The sequence below is a fragment of the Vipera berus genome (genome assembly GCF_964194415.1).
Source record: "Vipera berus genome assembly, chromosome: 3".
NCBI lineage: Eukaryota > Metazoa > Chordata > Lepidosauria > Squamata > Viperidae > Vipera > Vipera berus.
Genome location: NC_138204.1, coordinates 47,037,212 through 47,049,535, shown reverse-complemented (window position 1 = coordinate 47,049,535; position 12,324 = coordinate 47,037,212). Strand labels below are relative to the sequence as shown.

Genomic DNA, 12,324 nt, shown 5'->3' with positions numbered 1-12,324 from the left:
GTTGTAAGTCGAGGACTACCTGTACTTCATCACTTTTTTCCTTTTTCTTTTTTTGGTCATCAAGTTTTTGCTAGGTGACTGGTGGTAGTCAGATGTTCCTATATCCTAAAAGTGGTACAATGGGTGAAAAGGTTGAAAAGCCCTGTTCTAGAATCTAGACTAACAGCAAGGATGGCCACCAAGCCAGTGCTTTCAATTTTCTTTATGCATCACCAAAAGACATTATTTGTATCTGTTTAGCTGACCTTAGCAAAGGAAATTGTACTGTATATAGAATTAAAATTTTGTTGTTTGGGAACTGATAAAATCATTAACAAATTAAAACACACAAGGGAAAACACTCCTAACCATTTCTCTCTTGAAGCTATCTTGCTTTCCCCAAAACATACCTTCCTCCCAACTCCTCTATTATTCCATCTCCAGGGCTCTCCTCCATAGACCATTATTATTTTACTCTTGGAAAAGTCATGAAATTTAGTTTTTATATATAATAGACAGCAAGAGTATTGTATGCACAATGATGGAAAGATCTGGCAATACCCAATGGAGGTATGGTTGGTAAAAACGATGAGACTTGCTAAGGTGGTCAAGTTGACCTGTTCGGTTAGAGAAAAGACATTTTACTTATTGCTGACTTGAAACCCCTTATGGACTTTTAGGATAAAAGAAAAAAAAATGAATTTATGAAGCACATTTTTGAGGATTAGTTAGGATTATAGACAGAAGTCATAATGTAACTTTAGAGAATTGTCAATTTACAATTAACTGCTATAAAAAGTTCTGAAACCACTTTCTTATAGCTTTTTAAAAAACAATTCTACCTTTTTTCTTTTTCCCTTTAGGTTTCTCTTTTATTTCCTCCTTTTTATTTCTTTCTTACTACTCTATTTTATTTTGTATTAATTTTTCTCTTGTTTTTAAAATTTTCAGTAAAATTATATTTTAAAAAATCATTATTCCACTTTTACATGATAATGAAAGAGAGCTCATAGCACATAATAAGCCACTTGAGTATACGTTTTAAAAACAAATATCCATGTATATGAGGGCATGCATGCATGTATATGTGTTTGTTTACAACCCTACCCATCTTTGAAAAATCTTCATCTTGTTTGTATACACGCACACACACTCACAATTTCGTCTTTGAGCCCCAATCTAGGAGCATTTTGCAGGCTCAAGTCGCTACTGAGATAAACTATTGTAAATTTAGATTTTGCTCCCTTTAACTCTTTGTCAGCAAACAGAAAATTCTTCTTTATTGCTGAGCTTTCGTCAACAAGCTGTTGCTCTGATGATGTCAACAGCTTGTTGATGAAAGCTCTGCAATATTTGTGTGTGTGTGTGTGTGTGTGTGTGTGTGTGTGTGTGTGTGTGTGTGTGTGAAATCTGCCTAACATGCAAGGAGCCCAGGTTCGAATCTCAGAAGGGTGTGGGTATATATATATATATGGATGGATGATAGATTTCTGTCTTTCTCTCAACATCTCTCTAATGCTTCCTCTGTTGATGCCTTGCAGGATTTTTGCTTCATACAATTCATAATAGGATTAATGTCATTGTTCCAGTTGTTATTCTCCCCTTTATGTTGGTTTCTGTTTGTTTCTACAGCCAGATAGACTGCAAGCAACTGCACTCCAGATAACAATAAACTATTACCAGCATTACAAGTTCTTTAAATGATTCCAGTAAATAAAAATCAACTCAATGGGCTTTCTTAATTCTAGTGTTATGGTTATGGGATGCTCTTCTTAGGCAGCAGAAACTCAGAAAAATCTGGTAGCATCTTTTCGAACCAACACATTTTGTCATTCATCTACCTAAGTGAGCTAAGCTCACACAACCTTAGGCCTTTTAATTAATCTTATTCTGTAATTCAGAAAAAGCGCTACCAGAATCCTTCTGACTTTTTGCCATCATAAAGCTTATATGGCTCTCTTCTTACAATGTCCTCTTAGAAGGCTGGCCTGATTTCTTTTTCCTTTTTTTATAAGTTTTTTATTGATTTTCCAATATTACAATAGTATCTTTGAAAAGCAGTGTGGTGTCTGGGTTACAATAGTTCCATTTCGTACAAATACATATTATTACAAATCTCCAATTTGTAACCAGAATTTCTTCTCTTTTTTCCTTTGATACATATTATCTCTTATCTAAATTAACATACTTCTTATTGTTATCCATCAGTTATTTAGTAGTTTTCTTACATTTTGGTAATATAGTATAATATTCTTGTTTTCATTATAATTTCCACATATTAAAAATTAGCCAAAATTTCTCCCATTTCAACATTTAATTCATCCTTTCATATCACTACATCCAAGTATATTAATTACATTATATCATTCTTAACATATATACATCTTAATCAATTTCATTTAAACAGCTCAATATTTCAATGTAACTGTTAATATTCATACATCTGAGGTTTTTTTTTAATTAGCCACTATTTTATCTACTCATCAAAACAATCTATCATAATCCAAGTACAATCCTGTCTATTTTAGTGTTTTCCATTTCAGGCCTCTTGAATATGTCCATTCTTCAATCTTATTCTTGCTTTTTTTCCTTTGCCATATCATTTTTTGCTTCTTTGCTTCAGGGTCATCAAAGAATTCTTGTGTTATATCATATTGAGGTGACCCTCCAATCTTCCTTTTTGAAGGGTTGAGGGGTCTAATAAAAGCACCAAATCCTCTCATTATTTTCACCTCTTGATATAATTGTCCTGGATTGTGTAATTTTTCTTCCATTTGTTTCTCATATTGATCTTCAAATGTCTGTGCTTGTTGAGTAGTTAATTCTTCTGTCAATGTATTTGATTGTTCAATTTCTTCTGATGTTCTGTCCCGATAAATTATTAGTTGTAGTCACAATTTGAGTTTGCTTCTCCAAGACACTTTCTAGGTTTTTTTCCAAAAGCTCTTATTTCATCACCGGCTGTAGACAGGAACTGATAAGTTCGGTAGATTATTTTCATCATAGAATAGATTTGTTTTTGTATTTCTTCCATGGTGGAGTCTCACATCTGGTGTTGAAGGTTAGTCTTATCTTGTTTTTCTAAGGAATCAGCCAAATCTCTCCCTCTCCCTCTCCCTCTCCCTCCCTCCCTCCCTCCCTCCCTCTCTCTCTCTTTAGTGTCAGATTGCAATTTCAAGTTTAGCCACTGAGTGTCCCCCAAGTGCTTAGAGAATTCTTTTCTGTTTCTATCTGTTAATCTCTTTCAATTATTTCTTCTATTTTAGAAGAACAGAGCCAAATTTTCAAATAAGAGTAAGAAGTAAGGAGTAGGTAGTCAAAAGCATTTAGTCCACAAGTTATAAAGTTCTAGTTGAGGTCAATTCATTTTTTCAACATTTTTTTAAAAAAAACACCCCTGGAGGCTTGATCACCGCTCTTTTGATGGGAAGGTTGAACTCCCCCCTCCCTCTCCACAGGGGGAAAAGTACTTAGCAGCTTATTTAGGTGAAAGGAAGAAGATTGGAATATAAGAAAGGAATCTTATCCAGTCTCTTCCATGCTGCTTTAATGTTGCCTGGTGGTAAGTGTGACTTTAGCTGTCTGCAGCCTAGTAATTGGCCATGTTGCTATGGCCGTTCTTTAGTCCGCCGGTTCAAAGGGAATGCAGGCACTAATGGGGGGTGCGACTCCCCCGCATTTCTGCAAAAGCCCCTTGCTGGTCACCCCTCCAGGTCGACTCTTTGGCCCTTTTAGGTCCCCCCAGTGATGCAAAACTGGACGTGGAAGCCGAGAGCCATTCTCCAGACGTCCATAATGGCAGCGTTGGCAAACCGGAAGTCAGGCTGGCTTGATTTCATGAGGGTATCTTTTTAACAAAAGCCAAAAATATTCCTTTCCCAGGCATTTTACCTACTTAATCTGATTGTACCTATCCCCCACTTCTTCTTAGAGGTTATTTTTTATGAGGTGGTTGTTTTAGTTCCTCATTCCCCCAGAGAAACTTTATTCAAAGCCACAGTGAGGTAGGGAGCTTCTATTCTTAATTAGCTGCAGTTTAGCAACAAATCAGAAGTTTAAATGATGGCTAGTCTTTGAAGTTGACTCTGCTTTCATAATACACTTTACAATAGCATGTTTAAATAATGTGTTTGAATGTTCCCCGCACAGTTAATGGCTCCTGCTACAAGTAATTCGAAAGGTGCAGTTTCCATCCATCCATCCATCCATCCGTGATTTGTAGGTACATTATGTGAATGCAAACCATATGCTATTTCTATCTGTTGCAGATTGCAGTATAAATGAAAAATATAGCTGAAAGTTAACCTGACTTATCAGAAATATCACCACCTTCATTAGCATCAATTGCAAGCCATTCACAAATGGTTTGGAGGCTGTGCTTGTCTAGCCATGTGCAATGTACGAGTGTGGTACAATCACTGTTCAACATAACCATGCAATGGTGACCTGTAATATATTTTAACAAGGCAAATTGACCTGCATCAGAAATCCATAGTTAAGACAAATTACACTTTCTCAGATTTAAATACAATTGCAAGCCATGGTGAATTTAAAAATGGAAGTAAATGCTTCTGAAATCCTCAGGGCCATGCATGAGTACATTCACTTTATCATCACCATAATAAAAATTAAAGTGATTAGCAAACCTAACCTCACCATAGGCTGTGCTTCCTGCCAGTGTTTTGGCATATAGGCTAGGAATTATACTAGTCCAATACATCTAGAAGGTATCAGTTTGGGGGGGTGTAGTTGTTTTTTTGTATTGTTTGACTCCCAGCCTGAAGATCACCATCATCAGTGTGCATGCAGAACCTCCCTTGATGAATTCCAAGCTCTATGAAACATCTGGGTCTTTAAAGCCCTTTTTATTTATTTTAAAATTGAATGGAAAATTAGTACAGTATGCTGCAAAAGCTTAAAGGTAGTGTAGTCAGTGTATTTACTCTGAAGTCAGTCTTAGTAAAAATAATAATAGGAACTATCATCATCAGTGATTTGGCTGGATCTTTGTCCCCCTGTTCAGACAAAAGGAAACTGAGGTGGCAAAAAGTAGCCTAAGAGAATTAGGATGATAGGGAACAGCCTTACCAGTTTTTGATGCTTTTTTGGTTTATCATTATTTGATAATGTCATTCCGTACGCTGAATAATTAATTGACATATAGAACAGCCAGCATTGTGGATCTAAGAAGTGTGTGTGTGTGTGTGTGTGTGTGTGTGTGTGTGTGTGTGTGTGTGTGTGTGTGTGTGTGTGTGTGTGTGAAAGAGAGAGATGTATTCATTTATATTAAATACTTTTAGGACCCAGGGGGATAATTATTGCTTTTTTGTGCCTCACAGACTTACAAATATTTTCTGTATTTTATTTCATGAGAGAAATATTCACTAAGTTATCTTTGTGAAGAAATTTTAACTGGGTACAAGTATTGGATGTGTTAGCAAAAGATTGTTAGCAGAAAGTGGTAGAACCTGTTTCTGTATTTTAGTAGCAAAATGCTTATACATTACCTGTAGTGGGAATCCTCCCCCCTCCCCATTCTTACTTTAGAAATTATTTTATTGAGCTAAATCATCATTCTACAATCTTGATATTGTGTAGATACTATGGAGTTCAACTCCCAGATTTATCAGCAGCGGCACACTAGCTACGGAATCTATACATCTGGAGGGCTCACAGATTGAGAAAAGCTATGATAAGTAGCTTAAACAAGAATACACCAGTACTCCCAGTGGTTTGGATCCCAAACTGCATGTTCGATACCATGGAATTGAGAGTGCTTTAAAATAAAAAAAACAGGCAATCTTCCTGTAGAGCAGTGTTTGGTCACTTGAAGATGTGTGGACTTCAACTCCCAGAATTCCCGAGCCAGCAAAGCAAAGATGGCTGGGCAGTTCAGGGAGTTGAAGTCCACACATCTTCAGGTGACCAAGGTTGGGAAACACTGCTGTAGAGTTTGCAAATGCTGTGCCAAGGTTATTTGAACACAAAAGTATTTGATTATTCTTGCTGAGAAGGGAGTTAAGTAAGAAGAGGAAAGATTGACCCAATCCGCAGGGGTGTCAAACTGCCAGCCCATGGGCCAGTTGCATCATGTGGAGGTCGCGCCCACACCAGCTCCAGCAACGCAAAAAAAAGTTGCAATACATCACAACACATTACGTGACACAGCGAGTTTGACACCTGTGGTCTAGTGTGTCTCTGTTAATGACCTATTGATTCTTTTCATTTCTCTGGAAAGCCTATTGTATTTTTCCAGTATGATTCTGTATAGAGTTAATTGAGGAAAAGAGAGCTTTGAGAGACTATATGACTTCACCGAACATGTTTCAACCTATTAGGGAAAAAAAGGGAATGACATGGTAAGACTGTGCTTGCCTTGCTTATGTTTATATAAATATAGCCCCAGAGAAATTTACAAACAAGTCTTTCCTCTCAGATAGTACGGAGTTTCATTCTCTTTCCTCATCTTCTTCCAACCCTCCTTGTTTTCCCAATGCTGCTAGATTTATTATTTTCCAATAAGAAAAAGAAAGTAAAAATAATAATCCCTGATGTGATTCTTATTAATAACATATAAACCTAGAGACACGGAGAAGAAATGATCCCTCTGTCACAAAATGCCTTCAAGGGAACAGAAGAGTGCTGCTGTCAAGTCTAGCTTCTTTAGTCAAGTCCAGCATTCTGTTTCCATGGTAGCCAACCAGATGTCCATAAGAAGCTCACAGGAAGACAAGAGTGCAATAGCACTTTCCCATACATGCCTCCAATAATAACTGCTGCCTCTGGTGCTGAGCCAATACATAGGCGTCATAATATCCATAAGCAAAGTTGTATAATCTCTTTTTGGCAGAGTTAAAGGCTATTCCTAAACCATGTAATAGACAGTTCTATAGTTTCATGCTTTATGAGAGCATTAACCTTCTTTGAAGATTGCTACTCTGCCTCAGGGCCCTGGCCGTGTCTTTGGATGGTTTAGTATGATGGTATTTTTTATTTATTTTTTTGTAAATTCAGCATCTCTTGTGCCCGCTTCACCTCTAGGATCTTGAAACACTGGTTAACATTCAAACTTTCCTTAAAAGAGCTGCAATGTTTCAGAACAGCTTGTTTTGGGTTAAAAACAAAATGTATTTTTCTCTGCAGTGTGTGTGTATGTGTTTTGAGGCCAGCAGATTTTAGTAATTCAAGAAGGTTCTTCCTTGACTTGCCCCTTCATGCATTTTGCGGGGGCAGGAATGTGGATCTCTGAGGAAAGTTTGACAAGTCTTCCTGAATTTGTGTGGCTGCTGGGAATCCAAAGGAGCATCCCATCTATCACAGAAACTGACACGCAGGTGGTTACTATGCAGAACCATTATTCTGACCTTTTCTGACTGAGCCAGGCATTATGCAAGCTGCCAGGAATCCGATTCTTGAATGTCAGTTCCACGTTTTAGTTGCTCTGACAGCAGAAAGTTGTAACGATGATCTTGAGAGATTGAAACTTGTACAGCTTTAAGCTGTAAGAGGCTTGGTTGATAGAGCTGTGGCTAAGCACACACTAAGTATAGTATATACACGCTTTCTTTTTCTGCCAAGATTTTTGTTTTCTTATCCCTGGAGAAGTCCATATACTCTCTTGAGGAATATCAGTTATGCCCAGAGGGGTTTGAGTATTCATTAAAATTAGTTTGCTTAGTCTTCATAAATAAAAGACATGGTGGTATAACAATTAGTTTGTTGAGGTAGGATCATGGAAACCTAGCCTATCGTAAGAAGTTGTTGGACAGATGAATTACTGTGCTCATCATCCTGAAGAAGACTAAACCCTTTTTGTTTTTAGATTTTTGGGATGACAGTGTACCAATGGAGATATGTAAACATTTTTTTCTGGTAAAAAACTAAAGGAAAAATGGAATGTTATTCTGAAGAAAACTCAGAACAAATCAGTTATTTAAAACTGTCATTTCATTGTAGTGAAATTACTTCAAAATATGGGTTGATTATAAAAAAAATTACAATGATATTCCGAAAGCTAAACCTCATTCCTTCCATTCCACCCCCACTTTGTGTTTGCGCATCATGTGGGAAATGGTTTGATTTTGGTGACATTCTATTAGGAGGACCAAAGAGAAAAACTTCCTGCGTGAAATGCTTTCAGCAATAAGTCAAAGGATAGTATGAAAGCCAGAGGCTATTACTTTTAGTAATGTTTATTTATAAAATGTTTCAAAGATTAGAAGAGTAGTGAATAGTTTAGAAAAACTATATTTAGACTTCTTAAAGTTCCCAGTGACAAACTCTTTTAGATCTCTGAGGTGTTTATTCTCTGACATTTTTCCAATCCAGTAAAACAAAATCTTCAGGCATACTGCATGTGCTAACATTACATGATTTGAATTTAGCAAAATAAAGCACTCAAAACAGATGTTTAGGTTTTACCTAACACCCTCTAAAGCACTGTGATTCTTACTTGTCCCTAAAGACGAGGAAGCACCACAGCACTGCCATCTGCTTTCAGTCTACTGGTGCAATCCTCTTCCCCCAATACCGACCCATTTTCAATCTGGTTATATAAATGTAGCAAAATAAATAATTGCAAGCTTTGGATATATGTTAACTTACTATAGTGCTTAAATGCAGGTTGTCCAGTTTCAAAAATTTATAGGTTGGTGGTAAGTGTTCATAATATTGCTTGACCAAATAAGGTGATGAAATCTGAAGTGGAGAAGAGAGACAGGAGTTGCTTCACCCTTTGGCTGTTCCCATTCTTCCATTCTGTGCTGAAGAAAGTTTTTCATGTTTATTTGGTGACCATGAAATTGGCTGACCTTACATGCTGTTTTGTCAACTTTTCTCTGTACCTCACTGATAAACTAGAGTGAACTTCCAACTTTATACACGAGCAAAGCCAGTCACTGTTTACATTCAAACTTGACAATTTATTCTCCCCATTTTACCCCACCCCCATATTCCATACCAGGCCATAATATATCTACCTATGGGAGTCAGCTAACTTTTGGGATGGCATTGCTCTTCTGATGAAATGGCCTGGCAGCCATAAAACAAAGAAAAATGTAGACCTTTTCTGGCACAGGTATATAGGTTTGAAAAAGTCAGGGAAGCCTTTTGGGGATCTCATAATCCTTATGTTTATTTATTTATTTATTTTAATTCCATTTATATCCCGCCCTTCTCCGAAGACTCAGGGCGGCTTACAAGCTTAGCAGTAGCCTTCATTCTATGTATATGCCTGCTTATTAGGGCTTTCACACACACCCCCAAGCGGCATTATTACAAAGTCAGCTTAATTGCCCCCAACAATCTGGGTCCTCATTTTACCTACCTCGGAAGGATGGAAGGCTGAGTCAACCTTGAGCCTGGTGGGATGCGAACCTGCACTAATTGCAGGCAGCTGGTGTTACTTAAGGAGGCATATAGACAATCCTCAACATTGTATATAAATGCTTTCATCTAAATAAATCAATTTTTGTGTAATTTGCTTTTTTCCACTCACAAAACCATAAATAAATATGAGCACATCCTATTATAGCTTATCATGATGTGAGAACATTCAGAATAGTGATCTGATCACCTCTGTTATTGTTGTTGATCATAAGTTGAGGGAAAGCAGCTATTTATTTAAATCAAATTTATATGGTTGCCCATCTCAACAAGTGACTTTGGGCAACAAATAGGATTAAATTAGACTGCGTTGGCATTTCTCTGATTTTTAAGAACTGCTTTGATAACACTGTGAGATAATATGATTCAATAAAAATACAGAGTAAGCCCTATTATAGGTAGCTATTTCTATCCCTCAAGCAGTCAAAGTATCATTCTCACGGGGGAAACTCTTAATGTAAGAAAGCAATGTTTAAATACAGGAATGAATTATTTCACTTATTCTTACAACATTTGTTAGAGAATGTATGTAAGAATTTAATTTTTAAGGTGCAGGTGTACCTATTTAATATTTCAAAACAATCCCATAAATGAAATCACTTATTCAAATAAAGCAATTTTAATTTCTCTGCATTGCTTTTATGCCGTTGTCTTAATACATTCTGTGCCACGTTTTCCAGAATCATATATATTCCACACAAGTGGGGAAAAGAACAGGTTTATAATACTTTAAACAGCTGTGTGAAAAGCAGCTTAACACCCAAAAGACAGATGCATAGATCACTATCAATCTGTTCAGCTGTCATTTAGTACAGTTGACTTTGGCCAGAGTTATTGGGAAAAGTTAAAATAAATTGAGAAGGATATGAAAAGAGGGTTCCCTAGAATGCAGATCATGAGAAATTTTCTCAGGCTGATGCCATTGTGATTTCTGCATGACCTTGAGAAATTGCAAACATGTTTTCTAGCCTTTTCTTCACAGACATACGGACTGAAGCTTGTTTTGTGTAATAGTGGCTTTAATTGAGTACAACCTAGCAATAGGTTGTGAGCGGAAAGTGGTAGTAACTGCTCCTAAATCTTAGTATTAAATTTACAGGGGAAATCAACATTCCCTCTAGATATGTGGAGTTCAGTTCTCAGACTTCTCAGCAATGGCCACGTTAGTTAAGGAATTCTTGAGTGTTGAAATCCCAGAAGGATACCCAGACTGAAGAAAGTTGGGTCAGGCTTGGGTTCTCCAACAATGTACACTGAAATATCTGTGGGGCATAGGTAGCCTTCCTGTTTATAGTTTTAATAATGCTGTATGAGTTATTTTGCTGAAATGGAATTTAAAGTGAGAAAAGAAAACAGATTGGCCCTAGTGAAGTCTAGTGAAACTCTTGACTTATTGATTCCTATGGGAAGACCCATTGTCTTTTTGTAGAATGCCTGTTTCCTTTCTAGTAAATGGAGCAAAATAACAACAATAGCAGCAGCAGAAATTGGGGGTGCCCATTTTTCATAGCAAATATCTGATTCTTTATCTGTATAATCATAAACTAATGCAGCAGAAGATGGTGCACAGCATATCATAATAGCGATGTTGTCCATGACAGACCTAAATATTGGAACGGATGCTCTGAACTGCCAATAGGTAGAAATATTCAATTTCAGAGATACTTAGGTTCTTCAGAGCTATGGTGCATGTTTTTATCTCTTTTTGTTCCGGTTTTCATTCCGTTCCCCAGGTTTTCAGCTTATTTTAGAGAGCATTCTTCCATGAGATTTACTTGCAGGCAGAATTTAGTACCAAAGAACACTATGTTTTCACTTGCAGGAAATTATTAAGTTGTAGAAATAGTGGACAATATGGAAGATGCTTTAGAGAAAGAGATCAAAGGGAATTCATTTTCTTGATGTAATGTTTAATTTCCTTTTTCCTTTCTTGCAGGCTTGTCTGGGAACCCAGCAGATCTAGAAAAAAGAAGACAGACATTTGGCCAGAACTTCATTCCACCCAAAAAGGCCAAAACCTTCCTGCAGTTAGTTTGGGAAGCATTGCAGGATGTCACGTTAATCATCTTGGAAATTGCAGCCATAATTTCTCTGGGTCTCTCTTTCTATCATCCTCCTGATGGCGACAATGAAAGTAAGTGAACTGCTTTTTCTCAACAAACATTGGGCAGATAGAGGTATCTCTGCTGTGATCCAAGAAAACTGTTGCACATCCCTGCATATGTTGAAAAAGCAAAAACATGTTCAACTAATTCACTATTTCTGTCAGATTATTAGAGCAGTGCTTCAGCAGTGCTTGAAATTACAGATGACATGAGATCAGATTGGGAGGCAGAGAAGGTCAAGGCTAAGGAATGCTGGACCAATCTCTCCTAGAGCTTAAAATGGGGCCCTGGCTGGCTGAAATATGTCTTCTTTATTCTAAGGCCGTGGTGGCAAACCTATGGCACGGGTGCCACAGGTGGCACGCAGAGCCCTATCTGCGGGCATGCACGCCGTCACCCCAGTCCTAGGCCTTCAACTGGGTTTTATAAAACCTTTTTGCTTTAGGCCTCCAGCGCCATATACAAAAAGAAAAGGTTCAATCAATCAATTTCAACTTCTCGCGGGGGAAAAAAGTTCTCGCAAAGTTGGAATTGATTGATTGAATTTTTAGTCCCACCCAGTCTGCCGTTACCACGGCAGCCATGTCCACCCAATTGGCCACACCCACCCAAAGGGCCACACCCAGCCGGCACCTGATGATACATAAGTGGGTTTGGGGTTGCAGTTTGGGCACTCTAAAAGGTTCACCATCATTGTCCTAAGGGCTTTCTGTTTCTGAATGGATAGTTCACCTTGTGACAACAAAGTAAATTACATTTCATAGAAACAATATTTTCGAGTATGAAAGACTGTTGACTGTTTCCTAGATCCCTCTGTGAGAATATTGTCTGTGCTGAGTTTTCATTAGCTGAATGG

At 37.5% G+C, this 12,324-nt stretch overlaps 1 protein-coding gene across 2 annotated transcripts in view; it reads left to right on the top strand.

Annotated features, from left to right (window-relative positions):
* Positions 1-12,324, top strand: part of ATP2B4 (ATPase plasma membrane Ca2+ transporting 4) — a 169,951-nt gene that overhangs the window by 88,942 nt on the left and 68,685 nt on the right. For both annotated transcript variants that reach the window (XM_081324499.1, XM_081324500.1), the window contains exon 3: positions 11,300-11,497. In XM_081324499.1, the coding sequence (XP_081180625.1) occupies positions 11,300-11,497 (198 nt within the window). The remainder of the gene's footprint in view (positions 1-11,299; positions 11,498-12,324) is intronic.